The sequence below is a fragment of the Malania oleifera genome, chromosome 9 (assembly GCF_029873635.1).
Source record: "Malania oleifera isolate guangnan ecotype guangnan chromosome 9, ASM2987363v1, whole genome shotgun sequence".
Taxonomy (NCBI): Eukaryota; Viridiplantae; Streptophyta; class Magnoliopsida; order Santalales; family Ximeniaceae; genus Malania; species Malania oleifera.
The window spans coordinates 11,312,380-11,336,220 of record NC_080425.1 but is presented as its reverse complement, the minus strand read 5'-3'; the positions used below and the strand labels follow the sequence as shown (position 1 = coordinate 11,336,220).

Here is a 23,841-nt window from a genome sequence, read left to right as displayed (position 1 = left end):
ATGGGTCTATATCTTTTTATGGTTTTTGTAGGCCCCATATTGTGGGTTTTTGATATTTTGTTTTGAGCCCAGAGAATGGGTTTGAGTTGGATTCAAAACTCTTAACATTAAATGGGCTTGGAGTGGGATTCAAAATTTAAAGCATTAAATCGAGCCGAGCTTGAGCTGAGCCTGAGCCACAAATTAAAATTTTGAGCCAAGCTCGAGCTTTATTTTATGAGCTCGAGTTAAATCAAGTTCCAGCCTGAGCCGAGCTACTCTTCTTCGAGCCAAGCCTAAAGATGTTAAAGCTTGGCTTGGCTTGGCTCGTTTGCTGCCCTACCTGTGTGATGACGAGAGTACACCAAATCCTGTCCAGATTCTTCCTCATCCATGGAAATACTCCAATGTCCAATTGGTGGTCAAGGGCTCACAGCATGACTACCCTTATTCCAACTGAGATTGTCACTGAAGAACCATGACTCGAATAGTCAGTGTCTTGAACTTGCCTTCGACAAGCATTGAGAGTAACTCTCATCCCCACAACACAATTCTCGTGTAAGAGCACACATCACTTACTGCCCATTACCAGCCATAGTTTTAAAAATCCGTGTGTAACAGCTGTTATAGATGTTATGTGATGGCTTTATAGACCGTCATGGGGCAATATGTCTGAAATACTCCGATTCAAAACTATGGCGCCGCAATGCTTGTTATGGACTGTTACAGGCCATTACAGTGCCAGACTGGCTGTGAATGATTAAAATAAGTTTTTGAGACCTTTCCTTTTTGCATTTCCCCCTCCCTTTTCCCTTTATTGAAGCTGAGAAACTCAATTTTAGTTGGTTTATTTAATTACTGTTTAAAAAAAAAAAAAAAAAAAAATCATTTTGGTTTTATTTTCCTTTACATTTAGCTTCCATTTTTTTTAATACTACCATTCAAATAAACCCAACTTTTTCTTTCATTAAATTACACATGTTCATATTCTAAGTTCTTTCAATTTTATTTAATTTTTTTTTTTTCTGTTTTTCTTACACCTAGCTTGGAGACTAAAATACGTTCTATCGTATGCATTTTGTTCTTGTTTTACATATGAACATTCAATATTTTATTTCTTTTGGATAACAAAAATTGCATTAAAGACTAAAAGAGTACAAAAGATGGCATTTTATATTTAATATTTCTTTATATTTACGATTTCTTAGTTTGAATTTCACTTATAAATTTATAATCGATAATGTAGCGCAAAAAGTAGCATATGCATGCTTCTTCTTGCCAATAACAACTAAAGCAACCAAGATGGCATCCAATACTTGTAATATACGTTATGTTTAAAGTGGTTAGAATTTACTAATCATTTGGAGCATTAGTATATAGGATTTTGGGGTCAAAACATGTGAATCTATATGTCTTTTAAGAAGTTTGCTAATGCGAAAAATAAATTGCGGGCGCTTCATTATCCATTTTGTAATGTCTGCGATGGCCACAAGCGTTACACTATGACTATCACTGCACCTAATTTCAAACATTGCTAGCTAGAGCTAAGGGAAGTGACACCATACATTACTTGAGTTAGACATATAAAGGATCAACTTCCATCAATAGTCCAATTGGGTATGAGACGACACTGCTCAAGAGTATAATTCAAGTGCCAACAAGAGTTAACATTACAATCTCTAGGTTGAGAGTGATGAGTGACTTTATTCTCTAATGAGTCGTCCATGGGGCTCCCAATCCTACCACAGAAGCCCAGGACACTCTTTGAGAATGTCAAGAGCCCGCCCTTGGGCTCTCCTTAGGTTGCTTAGTACTCAAGAGGATACTAGGGGGATAGACCACTCAGCTGGTGTTCCCCCAGAAGTAAAATTTTTCCGTCATATTCTCATTCACACACAAGTAACCATTTGTAGGGTCTAATGATCATACATCACAACCTTAGAACGCCATCATGACAGGTGTTTGGATCCACCACAACATCATAGTAACATTCATAACACGTCCTTTGATACCTCCATAATTGAATCCATGTTAACCAAAGTTCCTTCCACGACCAAGCCAACATGAACATCAAAACTATCCAAGGTTGCTCAACAAGCCATTTGACATGTGTCATGGATAAAAGAATGTAGCACCATGACACTAGGCTTGATCTTGAAGGGTGAGTGGGAACCAAGCTCCTTTTGATTTTTGGTGAAGTGGATGGTCCTTCTTCAACTATCACAGTGATTCATTTATGATGACATCAAGCATGGTAAATTAATAGTGCTCCCTATTATTCTATGGACACAGATTTTCCATGCTGTACCTATTCCTGTATCCATACTTGTAGCTTGATGATTTTTACACAGATCCAGTTCTGAAGGTGAAGGATCCTGGGATCACATGAAAAGGCATATAAATTGTTTTTTGATCTTAAACAGCAATTATGTGGTGTGTATTCTAGTTATCATCAATGTAGGAATCCAAGTGATTTTCTTGTTTCCTTCCCAGGATATTGGGGGATGTATCTTGTCGGTGTCCAATTGGGAAATTTTCTTTTCTTCGGTGACAAGCCTGCTGCTGGGTTGAGAAGCAATAAATGGGCAAGGACTGGAGCCTGGATTTTTTCATTTTCATTTTGGTATGTCTGTTTTCTCAATAGATTTTGTAATTTCTGTTGTGCATGTGTTTCAATTGATCTGATTGCTGTCTAGATGACATGTTAATGCTTCCATCAATGCTTGTTATAGGTTTTTAACTATACTCCTAGATAGCCATGTTGAAAGGGCTTCCCGCAGAATGGTAGGATGTGTTGCTCAATATATTTCTTAATTCATGAGGGGTTGTAGCTGCAATTTTATCACTTAATTTGTGGGTGTCGACATACTAATATAAACTGTATATTCCAGTGCAACCTGGCGTATGTTACTTTGGTGCTGGCGACAAACTTACAGGTTATTATCATTTCCTCCACTGATCTAAATGATTATTGAATTTGATGGCTGTGTATTTTTCACATGTTTTCAAACTCTGCATACTTTTTGTTCATTGCACCCTAGAAGACTGGGAATTTATTTAACCAAATTACCCTGTTTCTACAAGTGGTGCAAATGATCAGCAGTACTTAAATTTAATTTTTATTTTCTGTATTCATTTTTTTTTTTTTGCATTTACTTTTGTTTAATAGTGTAATCTATTCATTGGTTTTGCTTACGTGTATCAGTTCTTCATCAAAAGGTTGTTGTCATTCTGTTAATGTTATGTCTTATTTAGACCTTTGGGTTTTGATTTTTAAATTTTTTCTGGTGTGGGGATCAGGGAGGATGAATTCCTCCTGGGTAATCTTTCTTTCTGTGTGGCTTCATCTTAGGTAATATTTCTTTCTAGAACAGAGGATGAATTGTTCTGTGTTTGCAAATTGTGTTGCAGTAGATTGTTCTAATCCATTAACTTGCGATTCCAGGGCTTGGATTTGGCCACTCCCAAACAATTTTTTTTTTTTAATAAAACAATTGCTAAATGACCAAGTTGTTGATAAAATGACTTGTTTATCCCTTTTGTAAACATGAAGTTGAGGAATGAAGGTCCAAAAAGGAAGCAGTTCTGTTTCTTTTGTTCATTACTGTTTGCTGCCTGCTGTCACCTATCTTCTGCCACGAACGAATGTCCCTTCAACCGCTGTGTTTGTAATTTGAATTAGATGCTGTCAATTTCTTTGTTCATCCTTGTGAAAAAGAGTGGGTGCTCATGTGGCGAACCATTTTCTCTCTTCTTGTCTTTGAATGATAGGCGGTAAGAATTAGGTGTGGAAGAAAGAATGATGGAAAAACTTGAGAAGAAAAACAAATAGATTGGCTAGGTGAGGGAGGTGGAATACACACGTGCACACACAGACACTATTAATGGAAAGAATCCCAAACAAGTTTCAATCTGCATATTTTAGGTCATCATATTCCCAAAAAACACTTCATCATTCACATGTTAACACACTAAATCAAATATTAGAAAAGAGGGTACACATGTAATTTGACAAATAAATGCCTAAAGGAACACATATTTACAGCACACCAGTCTCCCATTGTTTAGCTGCATATCTTCAATGAAAGATGTCTGTTTTGGTCTCTTTCCTATAGTATACATGATATATCCTTTGGTAAACTGCACACAAATATATATATATATATATATATATATATATATATATATATATCTGTTTTAGTCAATTTCCTGTAATCATGGTCTTAAATTTCCACAAAATTGTGAAATTCCGGTCTAAATTTCTACTTTTTCATCACTCTTGAAATCAAAATGGAAGTTAATTTATGTCTTACATAATTTTTGACGAAATTTCAACGAATCATCTAAAATTTATCAAAATCTCGAAATTTTTTTAGCAAAACTTATTGAAATTTTAACTATAGAATGAAATTTCCTCAGAATTCAAATGTAATATTCAGACGCAAAGTAAAATTTCTCTCTCAATTTATCATTTTCTTTTTTATTGAAGTAAAAGATTATTGAAAGGACTTTTGAAATTATATGAAAAATTAAACTTACAACATTTTATTTATCCATTCATGTCTAAGTTATCTTTAATTGTATAATAAATAACATTTAATTGATTTATGAATTTCATTTGTATTATCGAATATGTTTAATACACATTATATTAAAAATATGTTTAATACACATCGCATTTCAACTATTGCGCCTCACACACAACATAGATATATTTAAATTGTAATATATTAGTCCTAAAACATACATTATTATGAGTGTTAACTATTTCTAAAGTTTAATAAAAGAATTCCATGATGTTTAATAATTGGGTAAAATGGAAGATCTAATCACAATGATAGGTCTTTCACTCTATTAATAATATGTCAAAGTACATTGCAATGACCTTAATACCTTTACTAACTCTTACTTAATATCATAACGCTAGCACGCTAATAATGCTAAATGACTAAAATAACCATCAACACTCTCCCTCAAGCTGGAGCATATATATCGTCTGCGTCTAGCTTGTTACTAATGAAATAATTCAGCAAGCTGCAAATCAAACTTCACATGAGTTGTGGTGATGAGCTTCTGCACAAGTTTCTCCCGAACAAAGTGGCAATCAACTTCAATGTGTTTTGTCTGCTCATGGAAGACCTGGTTGGAGGCAATGTGAATGGCAGCTTGATTATCACACCTCAGCTCCACAGACTGAGAATATGGAAAACCTAGTTCTTCCAATGTGTTCTTCAGCCAAACAAGTTCACATGTGATGTGAGCCATGCCCTTATACTCTTAACTCAACATTTGACCTGATCACTGCAGTTTGTTTCTTAGTCGTCTAAGAAACCAAGTTTTCACCAACAAAAGTACAATACGCGGTTGTGCATCTTTTGTTGGAATGTGGCTTAACTCAATTTGCATAAGCATATCCTTGAATAGGAGTGTGATCTCGATCCTGATCAAGGTCTTAAATTTTGATTTTGACTCAAATTTCAAAGCTCCAAAAATGTGAAAATTTTTTGATATGAAAAAATAATTAAAATCAGTAGTAAAGCATGAAATTATTTTATGAAACTTTAGAAATGGTTAATAGACATAACAAGTTAAATACATCAATGTTGCGTATGAGGTGGAAAAGTTGTAATATAATGTGTATCAAACATAATTGTAATATAATGTGCATTAAACATATTTAGTTAATACAAATGAAATTCATAAATCATTTAAAAGTTATTTATTATACAAATAATGATAATTTAGATATGAATGGTTAAATAAAATGTTGTTGTAAGTTTATTTCTTTCATATAATTTCAAAAGCCCTTGTAAGAATCTTTTGTTTGATAAAAATAAATAAATAAAATTAAAATAAAAATTTCACCTCACTTCTAAATCTTTGTTTGAATTCCGAGGAAAACACTGAGAATTCCTTTTCACTATGGTGCTTATCAGCTTCTTGTTTCATACAAGCTTGAGCTGCGATAAGATTTTCCTTGAGGAGTTGAAGCACTTTGTCTCGATCATGTAACTCCTTTTCAAGTTGATCAACTCTGGATGATCCAGCTGAACACCTAGCAAGAAAAGGAGGAGCTCGACCATAAACAACCTTTATGGAGACAACTTGATGGAGGAATGAAGTGGTATTGTACCACCATTTCACCCATGGGAGCCATCACACCCAATCCTTCGGTTTGCTGCTAGCAAAGCAAGAAAAATAAGTCTCCAAGTTCTTGTTAACAATTTCTATTTGCTCATCTAATTGTGGATGATGCGCAATGCTCATATTCAATTGTGCTCTTTGCAAACAGAAATGCTCCTCCCAAAGTTGCTGCTAAAGACTTTTTCATGATCACCAACTATAGACTAAGAAATTCCATGCAACTTAACAATATTCTCAACAAAAGTACAAGCAACACTTATAGCAGCATGAGGGTGAGTTACGAAAAAAAATGAGCATATTTTGTGAGACGGTCCACAACAACAAAAATAGTAGACTTACCATGAGAAGATGGTAGTCCCTCAATGAAATCCATGCAGATATCCGTCCAAGATTCTTCTGGAATAGGAATAGGATGTAGAAAGCCTAGAATCGCCATGGTTTCCCCTTTATGTCGTTGACAAACATCACATTCTACCACAAACTTTTTGATTTCACCCTTTATTCCCTTCCAATAAAATTCTTGAGAAATGTACTTGTAGGTTCTTCGAAAACCAGAGTGACTTGAAGCCAATGATGCATGTAATTCTTTCAGTATGGTTTGCTTATAGGCTGAATTAGGCACTAATAAAATCCTCCTTTTCTACAGTAAGTTTAAAGAGTCCTAAAAGTAAGGAGGTATTGAAGTTGGCTCATTTTGTAGCTTTTGGATAATGCCTCTAGTCTCCAAATTTTGCCACTATTCCTTCTTACTTTGTTCAAGAGTAGTACATGCAGATACAGAAATAGCTATAAGTTCAACTAGTTCAGGAAGTCGTGAGAGTGCATCTACCACCACATTCTCGTTCCCTTTCTTGTAAATAATCTCATCGCCATAGCCCAATAACTTAGTAACCCAGTTTTGTTGTTCCATGGAAGAGATACGTTGCTCCAAAAAATACTTCAGGCTTTTGTAATCAATTTGGATTTGGAAATGCCGACCAATTAAATATGGTCTCCACTTTGTAATTGCAAGCACAATGGCTAGCACCTCTTTGTCATAAATAGACAAGCCGATGTGGGATGGGAAAAGAGCCTTATTGGTAATAGCAGTGGGGCGTCTATCTTGCATTAAAATTGCACCAATGCCAACTCTTGATGCATTTGACTCAATGATGAACACCTTGTTGAAATCTGGCAAGGCAAGAATTGGTATGGTGGATATTGCGTGCTTAGGCTTGACAAAGGCTTGTTTAGCTTTCTCACTCCATCTGAATGCATCTTTTTTCAGTAGAGTAGTCCCTGGAGCGATAATCTTTCATTAATCCTTGAAAAACTTGCAACCCCAAAAATCCTTATAGCATTTTGATTGTTTTTGGAATAGGCAACTGAAACACCTTCTTGGGACAAAATATGTCCAAGGTATTTCATATGCGGTTGAGTGAAACTGCATTTAGATTTCTTGACAAACAGATCATGCTTATGAAGAGTGGTGAGTGCAATTCGCAAATGACCTAAATGATCTCTAAGAGATGAGTTATATATTTGGATATTATCAAAAATATGAGAACAAATTTACATAGGTAAGGTCGAAAAATGTCATTTATGAGACTTTGGAAGGTCAAAGGCGCATTGGTTAACCCAAAAGGCATAACCAAGAACTTGTAATGGCCATCGTGAGTTCTAAACGCAATCTTATGAATGTCGTCCATGTGTACTTGAATATGGTGCTAGCTTGATCTCAAGTCGAGTTTGGTGAATTGTTGGGCACCTCCCAACTCGTCTAACAATTCATCGCCAACAGGGATATTATATTTATCCTTCATAGTGTTCTTGTTCAATGCTTGATAATCAGCACACATTTGCCAAGAGCCATCCTTCTTCTTCACTAATAAGACAGGAGAAGAATATGGACTAACACTTGGTTGAGTTATGCCAGCATCTAACATTTCTTTCACTATCTTTTCTATTTTTTTTTTTTTTTTGAAAATAAGGATAGTGATAAGGACAGACGTAGGTTGGGAGTCTAGGGACACTACTTGGCAATAAAGGATTGTGGTGATCATGTGTTTGCTAAGCTGGCAATCCCTATGGCTTCGTAATTAGGTCAGAAAGTTATGAAATAAGAGTCTAGCCCTTTATATTATCCAGATTGATGTTGTAACTCCATTGGTGCTTGAAGTTGTACTTGGCAGCCATGTTGCTCCTTTTTAAGGAGCTTCTCTATACGATGGCTTGAAGCTATTGTGACATTACTAGATCGTTTGCCTTTAAGAGTTTTTTTTTAGTCATTCATTGCAAACTTCATAACTAGTTTAGAGAAATTCCAAGCTGTATCATCTAAAGTCTTTAACCATTCAATACTCAAGACCACTTCATGGTCTTCTAGTGGTAGAAAAAAGAAACCAACATACAAGCCATGGTTTTGCATAGTAAGTTTAACCTTCAGACACTTGCTCTAACAGCTCCACAAGATAGGCTAGCCGTTTAGCAATTTTAGTGTCCATAAAATTCTTAGTGCTATCTGTATCAATTATGATAGTAGTAGGTTGGTGTTTTAAGAAGCCACTAGTTTTCATGGTTTGAGGATTAGCATAACCAGCTAAAGCATGAACTGAAAAAGTGATAGGTTCATCATTATCATCGGATTCCATACCTTCTTGATCTGAATAATGGGGGTCATCCTCATCCTCAACCTCTTTTGGCTCCTCCACTGGTTCAATCATCAAGAGTCATCCCTTTTGCAATGGTGCCCTCTATGCCACTTTTCATCATAGTGCCAGCATAAACCTTTTGCCATTCGCTTTTTAAGTTTCTCCTGAGTCAATCATTTGGCAAGAGGATTGCAACGAGTAGGTGGTGTGATAGTAATGTTGACATTTTACTTACTAATAGTCTTGGTGGAGTGACGTCATTCTTCTCCCAACTTTTCTTCTTCTAATTGTGCAAACAAAATTGTAGTAGTTATAGTTTATGGTCGAGGCGCTTTGACCTCATGCCGAATGTCAGGTAGGAGACATTAAATAAAAGTACCGACGAGTTGAATTTCATTCCAATCTTTAGTTTTGTTTGATAGCTACTCAAATTGTGTATGGTACGCCAAGACAGTGCTAGTTTGGCGTATTTTGGCAAGTTCTTTATCGATATTCTCATTTCTAGTGGGCCCAAATCAAACAAGTAACCTAGAAATAAATTTTGCCCATGAAGGCAGTTCATAACGAGCTTCAAATTAGTCATACCATTGAATAGCATCGCCATCCAGACTAATAGAAGCAATCTCAACTTTAGATGTTTTTGGAGTGTGGTGAAAGTGAAAGTATTTTTCAGCCTTGGAAACCCTACCGGTAGGCATTGTCCCACTGAGGAAATTCCACCTTCATATGAGAAAGACCCTCCTTTGCTCCTGTATGGGTACTCCCTACGATTAGCTGATGTAGAGACATCATCTTCTCTCTCTTAATAGGAAGATGTAATGAGTAGTTTAGAGAGCAGTGCTTGGATCTCTTCAAATTGAGACTTAAACATATTGCTAAGTTCAGCCTTTAGCCTTGCTTCCATCTAAGACTGCTGAATTTTCTGAGTTAATTGCATATGAGTGAAGATTAAGAATTCCATGATCTCGCTTTTTCCAGTGGGTTAACAGCATCCGTAAAAATGCCTACTCTTATACCAAATGATAAGACCTTAGGATTTATCATGGAGAAATTGAGGAAATTTAAAGGAGCAAAAATAGTAAGAGAAAATAGGGTTTGATCAATGCGAGAGATATGCTTCCAAATTAGCCAAAGGCTATGAATTATGTTATTACTCGAATGGAAAAGCCTCATATGGTTACATATATATAGGCTAGGGAAACTTACTTACTCCTATTAGGAATGTAAAATATCCCAATCCAAGCCCTTAATGGACTCAATCCCAATTGATTTTGGAATTCTAAGACATTAAATAAAAATCCCAACATTTAATAATCCTAACATTAAATAGAACCCCAACTGATTTGAGAAACATAACACATCAATTAGAAATCCCAATTGATTTGGGAATCCTATCATTAATGGAAAATCCCAATTGAATTGGGAATCCTAATAAAAGTTGGCTAGTCAAGCATTTTCTAAACTATCCCTCTTCATGGTTGACCAATAATAATCGCTATCTAAAAGCTACTAGTATAATCTACTTTCTTTTTGTGGTCAATTGTATGCTTTGCCTCATCATAAGAAAGGCACCTCAAAAGATTTCCGAAAGATATCCAATAAGGCTTTTTGTCTCACGAAGAATATTGCTTAACCTTGCTCTTGATAAAAGGCCATCTTCACGATTGACAGGGAATACCTTATTCTAGAAAAAATCAATGTTTGTGTGACATCATACGTGCTTCAAGTGAAGTTGCACTCCCAAGGGTATAGAGATGCTGCATATTTGGCTCCTAAACTCTTATGTTGAGAAGCATCCTTGGCCATTGCAAACCTTTTGAAGTCGACAATGGAAGGATGGATCTTCTTCTTCACACCATTGCATTGCTTATGGACTTGTCTCAATCTTCCCCAAGCTTCCTAAGCGCTAGCCCACATAGATAGCAATATAGCACCTCATCAACCCTCTTGTCATGGAAGGTGTCTTGTATGATACATAAGTGTTTTTGCCTCCTTTTCATGGAGGATTCTTATATAATTTTGGTAGGACCACTTGGTTTGGAACTAGGGAGTTTTGAGTATTGGGATCTCATATTTTGCCTTGCTATTTGTGGAAGGAAAGTCCAATTTTTAGTTTAGGGAGATCAAATCTCGAGCTAGTAACAAGGAGATAGTATCTCTACCTAATGCATGGGAGATTAGGCCTCAAAATTGTTGCAGAGAACATGTTTGCGTTGACACCATCAAAGTAGCTTCGTGACTTTGGGCTATGGAGAGCACTCCTTAACCTAATGTTGGGGGAGATAGAATCTTGACCTAGCTGTGGGGAGACCTTCTCTTTGACTAGGTTTGGAGTTGTTAATCCATGATCAAGAGTTGGGGAAGTAGATGATTCTTATATGATTTTGGGAGGATACCCCTTGACTTGGAGCAAAAGAGACACAATCACCACATGGCTCCAGGTAGATGGTTTCTCGGCCTAGGGTTAGAGTTCTCTTATCAACTCCAAGGGAATTATCTTCTATTTTTGGCAGTGTAAGCATTGTTCCAACATCTATCTCTTCCTACTAGAGAACCCCATCTTATGGAGATGGAAATTTCCAAAAGGTTTGGGAGAGCTTGAAATTTGATAGCCTTGGGAGGAACAATGGCGATGTGATGTTGTCCAAGTAGCAAGAACCACATGGCCACCATTCCTAAAAGAATTGGCCTTGGGAGGAGGTAATTGGCTTTATCGGACTTCATCATGAGAAGAACTTGTGAGCTAGAAAATAGTGTTGGAGCTTTTGAAGACAAGTGATGAGAAATTATTTTCTTTTGTAATTAATTTCATTCATATGCGAAGATTTGCTTAAATAATAAATTGGGTGTTGCAGCCTACCTTGTTTCCTGTGTGAGCCCCTCAGAGTTCTTAAGGGAGGGAGATACAACCTCATTAGGAGAACCTTGCTTGGTATTTTCATGGTGGCAGTAGCATCAAGGATCCCTATTATTCTATCAAAGGCTTCCTCTCCTATCCACTTGAATGGAGCATCTTTCTTTAGCAGAATTTGTAGTGTTGAGGTCTCATAAAAGGTTGGGATGAATTTCCCACAATATGATACCGTGCCAATTAAACTTTTGAGTTGCTTCTAGTCATAGGAAGAGGAGTCATGATCAATACAATTTTAGTGAAACATACATCCCAAGATGAAGCTTTAAAGGCACACTTGTGAGGGTTCATTGTTGGATTGAGTTGTCAACATCTATTAAACCCCCTGTAAGTGCGTTTGTGATTCTTAGATTTCAATATCATGTTATACATTTAGTATTCCTTGGTATAATGCATCATATTGTGGGATAGAATATCCATAGCTTTTTGGTAGGTTGCTTTTGCTGTCTTAATCCTTAAAAGGCATAATGCTATAGTAGAAATTCCCACTTAGGTTTGTCTCCGCCGCACCCTGCGGAGTCATCTTAACCTTGTATTATACCCACTCAAACCATCTTTTAAGGAGAACATCTTCTATCCCATAGTTGCATTTTTCAAGGTATCAATATTAGGTAGTCAGAAATCATCCTTGAGACAAGACAGGCCTTTTGATGTCTCAAGAGTCCACATGTCCAAGTTTGTTCTTCTTGATAAGAACTATGTTTGCCAGCTATACAGTGTTAGGTTAGCTTGATGAATCCAACCTTTAGAATTTTCTCAATCTCTACTTTTATATGGACTTCAAATTGCTTGATTGGCGTACTCCCTTGATTGGCGTACTCCCTTGAGTGACTTCCAATTTATGCATCTCTCAATTTTACTCAAACTTGGAATCTGCATAAGTTAAGGCAAATGCACCTTGATATTCTTTTAGGAACTAGAAAATTTGGCCCAATGCTTATAGGAAGTTCATTGCCTATTAAAAGAGGCCTAGAACTCCTCCCCTTGAGGTTTTATTTCATCTCGGAGTGTCTCTAGGGTGGGATCTGGGTCTTGGATTGGAGGCAATTTGGGAGGAACAAGTTCCTTCTTTTAGGTGTTTTTTGCATTTGAGGGCTTGAGACTCAAAAAAGGGACCTTGCCCAAGCCTCCCACTCCTTTTTAATTGACACACCGTCCTGTTAGCATGAGGGCATGATTTGATCTTTACAGCTTTTGTTTTTCCATCTACTTGAGCATTGAAATATCCTTCCTTCTCTTTCTAGCTCCCTATTGTTCGTCTTTGTTGTATCCTTCATCTCTTTCCATGAGAGGGGTATAATGACAGGGAAAGTCATGGTTGTCTTGCCAGTTTTTGCGAGCTCATCGTGGTGGGCTGATCGGACCAAGTAAGGCACCTAATGGTCGAAAGGAGCCCTTGCTATGTGAATAAATCATCATTTTTTTCATTCCACCTTCCCTTGATGCATTGATGGAGAGTAGAAGGCACTAAGTTGTCATGATGCAATCATTTTCCAATCATGAAAAATGGTAGATAGTAGATGCATTGATGGTAGACAATAGGAGCATCAATCACATGAAACCTTGTAGAATTTTTAATCGGCCTTAGCCAGAAATCAATGCTCATACATGCTAGGGTCTTGATGGAAGAGTTGTCCAACTGATCACTATAGGTTTCTTCATGCTGATAAGACCCCGGGGTTTTATTGTGGAGAAATTAGGGAAATTTAAAGAATGGAAAATATTACAATAAATAGGGTTTGATCACTTCGAGGGGACCTCCAAATTCCAAAGGTTATGAATTATGTTATTGCTTCATTGCTTGTTTGAATGCTAACAGCGTGATATGGTCACATATATATAGGGTAGAGAAACTGACTCCTATTATAACTGTAAAATATCCCCTAGAGATCCTAATTGATTTGGGAATCTTAAGAACATTCAATAATCCTATATTAAATAGAATCCCAATTGATTTGGGAGTCATAACACATTGATTAGAAATCCCAATTGATTTGGGAATCCTAACATTCTAGCATCTTTCAAATCAACCTTGTCCTCAAGGTTGAGCAGCAAGAAACTTTGGGAATTTTTCCTCCAAGGATTGATAAGTTTCCCCAAGTTGCGCATTCAGATGGTAAGTGAGACTAGTGAACTAAAACTTCTATAGTGTCTCGACTTCTACGTTTGACCACTCTGCGACCTAGAATTGCTTGTGGCTATAATTGAACCTCCCTAGTAGGTGTAATATCAGGCAAGTGACGTCGTGTAGAAACTTTGCTCCCTTAAACATTTTTTGAGTTAAGAGACATGAAAAACCATATGTACCTTAGAACCCCTTGGTAAGTCAAGATGATAAGCCACAAGGCTTATGCGTTTCAGGGTTTTATAAGGCCCATAGAATCGAGGAGACAATTTCATTGAAGATCAAACATTCATAGATATCTGTCTATGGGGTTGTAGCCTAAAAAATAACCAATCTCCCACTAAGAATTCCCTTTCGCTATGGTGCTTATCAGCTTGCTATTTCATATGAGCTTGAGCTGTAACAAGATTTTCCTTGAGGAGTTGAAGCACTTTGTCTTGATCATGTAACTCTGTGTAAACTTGATCAACTCTAGATGATCCGGCTGAATACCTAGCAAGAACAAGAGGAGCTCGACCATAAACAGTCTCGAATGGAGTCAACTTGATTCAGGAATGATAAATGGTATTATACCACCATTCTGCCCATAGGATCCATCACACCCAATCCTTTGGTTTGTTGCTAGCAAAACAATGAAGATAAGTCTCCAAGTACCTATTAACGGCTTCAGTTTTCCCATCTAATTGTGGATGATGTGCAATGCTCATATTCAATTGTGTTCCTTGCAAATGGAAAAGCTCCTTCCAAAATTTGCTGGTAAAGACTTTGTCACGATCACTGACAATAGACTAAGGAATTTCATGCAACTTGACAATATTCTCAGCAAATGTATGAGCAACACTTATAGCTATATAAGGGTGAGTTATGGCACAAAAATGAGCATATGTTGTGACATGGTCCACAACAACAAAAATGGTAGACTTACCATGTGAATATGGTAGTCGCTCAATGAAATCCATGGAGATATCAATCCAAGATTCTTCTAGAATAGGAAGAGGTTGTAGAAAGCTTGGACTCCCCATGGATTCCTTGTTCTGTCATTGACAAACATCACATTCTACCACAAAATTTTTGATTTCACCCTTCATTCCCTTCCATTAAAATGAGAAAGAACCAAGATCAACCTTCCTGCACTAAAAAATAAATCTTGAACCAAGAAACCTGCTGTGCCGAGAATCACAAGGACAGAGAAGCACCAGAAACAACAACAGAAAGCTGTTCTGGTCGACCTGCCTGCACTAAAAATAAATTGCAAACCAAGAAACCTGCTGTGCCGAGAATCACAAGGACAGAGAAGCACTGGAGCAGCAACAGAAAGCTGTTCTGACAGCCACTCAGCCACAGAAATACCAAAAATCAGAGAACCAAAAAATTCCAAAAGAGAATAGACTCATAACAGCCACAGGAATGAGACACCTCTGAAACTGAGAAGACAAAAAAACATAATTCGAGGGGAAAAAAAAATTAGTAGTCGGCAAGCTCTGATACCATGTCAAAGTATTGTGTGAATGGCTGAATGGTTTGGCCTTGAGTTCTGTATATTATATATAGACTTTACAAGAATGCTATATTTGGAAAGTAAATAAGTTCTAGCATGATTCGAGCCCTATACATGTAAACTTTAATCTGTCAAGCCCTATACATGTAAACTATAATCTGTCAAAAAATATATATGCTAACTGTACAAAATAATGAATGGAGAAATAAGGAAATAATTGTGGGATGAAATAAGGAAAGAAATCTTTTGCTGTTTGCTGTTTGCTGTTTGCTCTTCCGTTGACAGTCTACAGATGGCCAATTATCAACGAAGGTGCATTGAAGATGATGCCGTTCTTATAACTCTCCACTTTTTTCATCAAATGGGCTGCGAAGTATTTTTTGCTCTTGTTCTTCAATGGTGTCTCAAATTTCTAATACCCACTCACTAAAGCATTCCATACTGCCTACCAAGTCGGCCTCAGGCTTTTGATGCTCACTCATGAAGTCTTTTGAAGTCACCTTCTTATAAGTGAAAAAGAGTTTCTTATAGAGAAGATGACACATCTGACTCTAGGTTTCCATTGATGTGAGTTTAAGGTTTAACGTACTATGAATATGCCTTCTTAGTCAAGGACTCAAAAGAATTCCTTAGTCATCCAAAATGTAGTTTTGGATATCTCCTTAAACTTCTTGAGATGCTCCTCTCTTGCCATAAGAACTTGAATAGCGTATTCTTTCAGATAAGGCTTGGAAGTAACCTGAGTTGTATAAAAGAGTGGAAAAATAATATTGAACCTAGAGAGAACAAATTTTGTTGCTTCCTCTCCAAAATCTTGTTCAATCTCTTTTTAGTGATATAATGGGTAGAATTGGATCTAATAGGAGTTGAAGATACATGATTGATGTTCAGAGGAGCATGCAAAGTAGATCCCCATGCTGAAATTTTGGGAGGGCTGCAGTAGTAGTTGGAGGTACAACAGGAACTATATCTCTAGTGGTTGATGTCGGTGTCTAGGATTACTGCGGTTGTTTGAGTTAGAAGGTTCTCTTTTTTAAAACCAACAACATGTTGTTGCCATGTCCCCCAGAAAGGAGGAATTGTTCAGTCATTGTTCTTGTTAAGCTTGATGTACGCGCGCGCGCGTGGGTGTGGGGGAGGAGTGGTGGGCGCTATGTACATGACAAAATCTTGAGGTTTTTAGTGTTTGGTAGGCTGATCACCCAAGTCTATCCTATTCTCATTGTATTGGGTAGGTTGAGTGTTGGAAGCTTCTCGGTGATTACCTAGCCTTCTTTTAGCCATTACCTTGCGGTCACACTCCTCCCTAGTGGAGTTTCCAAAAATGTAGGGGTGGTTCTTGAAAAGGGATGAGAGCTTGCGTTGTACACAAGTAGTGGATGTTGTAGGAAAAATCAAGCAATCCCTAGGGAGTTCAAGCGTGAGAGGTTACAGGTGATGGGATTTTGATGGCTAGAGGGATTCGAAGTTAAAAGGTATTTTTGCATGTGTATTTGAGAGATGTGTGTGTCTGTAAAGAATCTTGATTTGAGCCTATTAAGCTAAGATTCTTTATAGCATCCTAGGATTGGAATGGTTTGGAGACCTATCACATGTCTGCGATCTGTCTTTGGTACACAAGCTGCAAGTCAGACTTCCTGCAAAGGTGAAAATGTAAGATTCTTAACAATTAGTTCATGATTGCATGCATGCATGCAAGTACAATGTGGGATAATTTCATAATCGAGGGAAAAACAGTAATTTTATGCATATACATTACATGTGTAAACATGGTAACTGAGTTATGTTATATTACTTATCCAAGGAGTGGTGTCACGAGCTAAGCTTGTTCAAGGCATTATGCTTGCCTGTGACCGCTTATCTCGTGTGCTTAGGATGGGTTTCTATCATGTAAATACTAGTGTAGGGTTATTTTCTGCTAGTAGAGTCTTTGTAAGCCAAATAAGGCAGTATGACTCCTCGGTCACTTTGATGTTTCCTAGTGCCAGGATGATAATTACATAAAAACCTCTTTAGGGGAGGGTGAGTGTTCATCAGTCATTGTAAAAATCACTAGCAATTGTCAACATGCTTAGCCTACTTGCCTCCCTTGCTAAGTACAACATGTCAACGGAGGATTTGTTAATGAATTACATTTGCTTCAACGTTTACTGCTTTCTTGCCACGACTTTCATGAATTGATTCTTGTTTCCGCTGCTATCTAAATGAATGTTAATGAAAGTGTTTCGTGGATGAATGTTGGTAAATGATAGGCTGGCTAGTTAAGCAAGAGTGCTTTAGCTAGCGCCGCACAGCCCTTCACAAGGGTGTGAAAATAGTCGGACCGTGACATTTGGTATCAGAGCCAAGTCGGTGACACTTGGTGAGAGCCCAAGGTTGAGTTGCTACGTGAATTCGATTGCCTTCGTTGTTGGATTTGGGAAGCTTTGGTAAGTGACCATGGCACCAAACACTGCTGAGAGGATCAGCGTGCTGGAAGCACAGGTTGAGACAACAACCAACACTATGGCCGCGGAGGTGGCCCAGATGAGAGAACTTGTTGATGAGGTGATGGGATCACAAAAACATCAAACAGGTTTGCTAGGCGACTTGTCAGAGGACTTTCGCCACACAGTGGAAGCTTTGCAGGCCCGGATGGTAGATCTGGATGCAAAGATGAATGTGATGGTTCTTGCTATGGGGAACTCCAACACTCCGGGAGTTAGTTAGACCAAGGTGCCAGAACCCAGGACGTATAGGGGTGCCCGAGATGCCAAGAAGTTAGAGAACTTCTTGTTTGATGTGGAGCAGTACTTTTGTGTTGTGAGGATGGCCTCAGAACAGGCAAAGGTGGATATTGCGACCATGTACTTGATTAGTGATGCTAAACTATGGTGGCGTACCAAGTACAGAGAAATTGAAAATGGAAGCTGTGTAATTGATAGTTGGGCAGACTTGAAGAGAAAGCTCAAGGCCCAATTCTTTCCTGAGAATGTTGAGTATAATGCAAGGAGAAAACTGAGAGATCTCAAGCATACGGGGTCGATCAGCGAATATGTGAAACAATTTTCTGCTTTAATGTTGGATATTCGGGATATGTCGGAGAAGGACAAGTTGTTCTATTTTCTTGAGGGGATTAAACCATGGGCAAGAACTGAACTTCATAGGCAAAGGGTTCAAGACTTGTCAACTGCACAAGCGGCTGCGAAACACTTGATTGACTACGCTGGTGATGATACCGCTTCGTCCAAACGGTTTGGCGGAGAGGGAAACAGTGGAAAGTCTTTCAAGAATGGCAAACCCAAGAGTGGGGGAGCCAACTCTAAATCATCAACCTCACAGGAAGCTTCGTTGTCTCAAGGGTTCAACACACCCAATGGAAAGGGGAAGAGTAAACTTGAGTGTTTCTTGTGTCGAGGTCCTCATAGAGTTTTTGAGTGCCCTCACAAAGCATCACTTAATGCTTTACAGGCTTCCATTGTAGAGCAGGCAGTGGAAGACGACGAGGCAGAAGATGATGCCCCAAGGGTGGGTTTAGTGCGGCTGGTGAACGCATTGGAAAAGTAGGCAAAAACACCGAAAGTTACACGAGCAAAGGGGTTAATGTTTGTGGACTTGAGGATAAATGGGAAGAGTACTCGCGCTATGGTGGATACGGGGGCTACTCATAATTTTGTTTTGCAGTTGGAAGCAGGGAGACTCAACTTATCCTTAGAGAAGGATACAGGACGCATGAAAGCAGTTAACTTTATAGCCCAGCCTACTCTAGGAGTAGCCAAGAAAGTGGCTATAAAGCTTGGACAGTGGGAAGGTCATGCGAATTGCATAGCGGTGCCATTGGATGACTTTCCAGTCATTCTAGGAATGGAGTTCCTAAGGGGGACGAGGGCAGTGCTGATGCCTTCGGCTGGTTCCCTGTGTCTGATGGGAGATCACTCGTGCATGGTGCAAGTCGTTGCAACGAAAGGAGACGACAGGAAGTCCCTTTTTGCCATACAACTCAATGAAGGATTGGGTAAGGGTGAGCAGACACGTCTAGCCACGGTGGTGGTAGACAAAGAAGTAGGCCAAGAGCTGGAGCCTACGACCATCCAAGCGGTGTTGGATGAGTAGAAGGAGGTGTTGTCGGATAAGCTGCCTCACAATTTGCCTTCACGATGGACTGTGGAGGATGAGATCAAGTTGTTATCAGGAGTGAAACCACCTACTAAAGGGCCATGTCAAATTGCGCCTCGAGAGATAGTAGAGTTGGAGAAACAGCTTGATGAATTGGAAGCGGGATGTGTTCGTCCTTCCAAAACGCTGTTGGGAGCATCGGTGTTGTTTCAGAGGAAACATGAAGAGCATCTACGGAAGGTGTTCGACAGGCTGAGGGGAAACAGTCTGGATGTGAAGAAGGAGAATTTCTCTTTCGCTTGGTGGAGCAACAAATTCCTTGGTCAAGTGGTTGAACAAGGTCATATCCGGAGGGGTATGGAGAAGGTAAGGATGATTCAAGAACGGAAGATCCCCACGACAGTGAAGGAGTTGCGTTCCTTTCTTGGCCTTACTAGATACTGTAGGAAGTTTGTTGAGAGGTATTCACAGAGAATGACTCCAATGACAGGACTACTGGGGAGGTATAATTTGGCCGCACACGCGAGATGATGTGGTTGATTATACCAAAACTTGTCTCACTTGCTAACAAGACAAGGGGGAGCGGAAGAAGTATGGTACTTTCATTGCCACCAAAGTACTATTCGGCAGAGGGGACGATACAATTGTTCCTTGTGACTATTGTGAAACATTGGGGTGTTCCCCAAGTTATTGTTTGTGACCGAGACTTAATGTTCACTGACAACTTCTTGACAGCATTTTTCAGGATATTCAGGTCACATATTGACATCTCTTTGAGTTATCACCGACAGACAGACGGACAGATGAAGAGATTCAGAGAGCTACTAGATGAGTACTTGTGCCATTTTGTCAACGACAACCAGAAGAATGGCGTGCAACTACTTGATGTGACTCTGTTCTGTGGCAACGCCCAAAGGCGCTCAACAACCAACAAGAGCCCTTTTGAGCTTGTTACAGGCCAGCTGCCGTTGTTACCTCACACAGTGGGCAAGCCGTACAGACGAAAGAGTCCCAGGGCGTACATCTTCACCAGTGAAAGGGAGACAGAATGCAGAGTTTGCCCAAGCCTATCTGGAGAAAGCTTCTGAGCAAATGAAGAAGTGGGCAGATCATGAGAAAAGACCACAGTTTCATGTCAACTGCCTCAAGCCATTCAACACCAACACCAACGACCTGAGCAGAATTTAGTCAAACAGCGCAGAGTTGAAGACAGTGCAACTTGACAAACATGAAGTTGAAGAGATCCTTCTAGATAGAAAGTTCATATCCTCAAGGAAGAAGCGGCAGAAGTTCCTAGTGAAGTGGAAGTGCCTTGATGACAAAGAAATCAGTTGGATTTGTGCGGAAGATTTGAAGCCATTCGTGGACAAAGTTGAAGTGTACCTACCGCCAAAAAGTCTACGAGGACGTCGACCGCATAAGTAGGGGAGAATGTCACGAGCTAAGCTTGTTCAAGGCATTATGTTTGCCTGTGACCGCTTATCTCGTGTGCTTAGGATGGGTTTCCATCATGTAAATATTAGTGTAGGGTTATTTTCTGCTAGTATAGTCTTTGTAAGACAAATAAGGCAGTATGACTCCTCGGTCACTTTGATGTTTCCTAGTGCCAGGATGATAATTACATAAAAACCTCTTTAGAGGAGGGTGAGTGTTCATCTGTCATTGTAAAACTCACTAGCAAATGTCAACGTGCTTAGCCTACTTGCCTCCCTCGCTAAGTACAACATGTCAACGGAGGATTTGTTAATGAATTACGTTTGCTTCAATGTTTACTGCTTGTTTGCCACGACTTTCATGAATTGATTCTTGTTTTCGCTGCTATCTAAATGAATGTTAATGAAAGTGTTTCGTGGATGAATGTTGGTAAACGATAGGCTGGCTAGTTGAGCAAGAATGCTTTAGCTAGTGCCGCACGGCCCTTCACAAGGGTGTGAAAATAGTCGGACCGTGACAAGTGGCATCGTTTGTGTGATAAATTATGACAGCAGTGGGATCTCTCTCTTAAAAAAGGGATCATCAGTTTTCTTTTCATTTTTATATCAATTACATATTGTGTTCTGGTTAGGTAAGCCACTTCTAAAGGCATTCATTGTAAATTGATTTCTTTCACTAGTGTAAGATACGTTGATAGAGTTTCACAAATATTAAATTTGTGTCATACGAGTTCAAGACATGGTTTTTTTAGTTTGTCGAAATGGAGTGAGGACATTATATGCTGTCCTTCAAAATGTGGTACAATGAGGCCATAGGGTAGGGGCAGGCACACGTGCGTGTACGTGTATATGATTTTGTGTGTGATGAGTGCTTATTTTTTTATTTTATTCTTTTCTGCTGAATAATGAGATCAATTTATGTTATGATTTCCCTTTTAGCTGGTACAAGATTAATAAATGTTGGTAGTTTTACCATGCTGAAGTTCACCCAAAAAAAAAAAAAAGAAAAGGTAAAAATGTGCTTAAGCTGTCTATTTACTTTTCAAAGTCCATACAGGGCATAAACCATGCAAAACCATAGCAGTATCTTTTGTATGTTGAACTCTTGAGGTGGCATGTGTTTTGGCTCCCATTCACCTACTTAGCTTTTCATGAAGAGAACTATATAGTTTGCTGAACTGAATGCATAGTTTGGATCAAAAGTTTCCCTTATTTTGTCTTGATCCAGACTTCAAACTGCAAGGGGCTGGGAAAGGTTTTTTGGACTGTCCAGGATTTTAAAATTAGTTGCATTCTTGACTTGTCATTGGTTTCTTCAGGGTCTGGCAATCCTAATGCTGTCTGATTATATCCCTGGAAGTAAAACTCCAGTACTTGAAGAAGCATTCGACCGGAATTTACTGGGTTCATTTCTTGCGGTGAATATGCCTGATATTTTCATCCCTTTCCCAATCATCTTTTCTCCCTCAGTTGAACTCAAGACAACTAACGAATTTTCTCTTCATGGTTCACACAGGCAAATATACTCACTGGGCTGGTAAACCTGTCTATGGATACCCTGTTTGCCTCTTCAAGCGTAGCCCTTGTTACTTTGGTTGTCTATTCGTTTGCCTTGACTATTATTGTTGGACTAGCAGACTTTTACGGCATTCGGTTGAAATTTTGGTAGAGGGGTACTTGACCCGTTGTGTAAATTCTTATATTCTGAGTTGTAATTCATTAACAGAGTTAGCCTCTCTTTTCTTCATTTTTTTCTCTCTCCTGTGCAATTGTGGAGTGTTATAGCTCCAGAAGTGAGGCACCTGGACACAAGCAGATGACCTGTATCTTAGAATGCACCAGAAGGCTATTCTTAGCATCAAAATTACTTTAATTACCTATATATCTAATTTGATATACAATATAATGCCCACATGATTTTTCATATCCGGAGTGAACATACAACTCATAGTTTAATTTGTGCATTGCTTTCGTGTGTTCCAGGCACAGACAATAGGGGGAGGAGAGGTGAGGTGGTTTTCAGCTGCGGAAGTGAAGGACAGTAGGGGTGGGGGGAGGAAAAGAGCGATGGCTGAATGGAAGGAAGGAGAGTTGGGAAATGGGGGAGTTGGGGAGAGAGAGGGGGCACAGAAGGAGAAGCTGAGTTGGAGAGATTTTGAAATGGGGATGATTGCTGGAATTTTGTACCTTTACGAGGGGAGGGATGCTGCAATGCTGCTGCTGGGTGTGGGTCTGTGTGGTCACATGGATTCCCCTGCCTGGGTCTCTGACACCCATTGGACCATGGTCCAAGGATGACGCCTCCCCTCATCCGTCCTCTTCACTCTCTTCTCACCATCACCCCAAGATAATGTAACGCTTCCCACTGTTTCTACGCTCTCTCTCTCTCTCTCTCTCTCTCTCTCTCTCTCTCTCTCTATATATATATATATATATATATATATATATATATAAAACTTTCTCTAGAGTATGATTGTAGATCATGGTTGAAATGTTTTGGAGGTTTGATGTATGCTTCAAATAGGGTGAAAATATAATCATAAAAGGCATTATATATATATAATCATACTCTAGAGAAAGTTATCATCAAAGCCATCCCTATGGAACACACTAATTCAAATATCATGAGGTAGAAGTATATATTTCGGAGCTTGGATTTGGATTTGAACGAATTTAAATAATTTTAATATAATTATACATTAAAATTTATCTAAATACAACACAAATTCAAATCCAGGGGCTTCCCAAACATAAGGTGAGAATATTTGTGTGGACATAATTTTTTCCTTCTACGTGTTCATGTACTGCTTGTTATTAAGAATATGAGTCTTAATATAAAACAGTTTGATAGTTTACAGAAAACATTTGTTATCTATAAAACAAATAATATTGTAATTTTTTTTTATGAATTTATGATAATGAGATAAATAAGAAATAACTATTCCTAAAATTAATTATGGGAAGGAATATTCTTTTCTTATTCTTCCTTCGATGGAATGTTACAAGCTAGTTTTTAAATTATAGTA

General features: G+C 38.5%; 1 protein-coding gene across 2 annotated transcripts in view; it reads left to right on the top strand.

The window, feature by feature from the left end:
• Positions 1 to 23,375, top strand: part of LOC131164115 (uncharacterized protein At4g17910) — a 98,195-nt gene extending 74,820 nt beyond the window's left edge. Inside the window, exons 12-16 of one of the 2 annotated variants that reach the window (XM_058121082.1) lie at positions 2,473 to 2,602; positions 2,712 to 2,763; positions 2,871 to 2,915; positions 22,135 to 22,233; positions 22,332 to 22,739. In XM_058121082.1, coding sequence (XP_057977065.1) covers positions 2,473 to 2,602; positions 2,712 to 2,763; positions 2,871 to 2,915; positions 22,135 to 22,233; positions 22,332 to 22,484 — 479 coding nt within the window. In that variant the 3' untranslated portion in view covers positions 22,485 to 22,739. Of the gene's footprint in view, positions 1 to 2,472; positions 2,603 to 2,711; positions 2,764 to 2,870; positions 2,916 to 22,134; positions 22,234 to 22,331; positions 22,740 to 22,798 lie in introns of those variants that run through there. The other variant, XM_058121081.1, reaches the window with a different exon arrangement.
• The last annotated feature ends 466 nt before the right edge of the window (positions 23,376 to 23,841 follow it).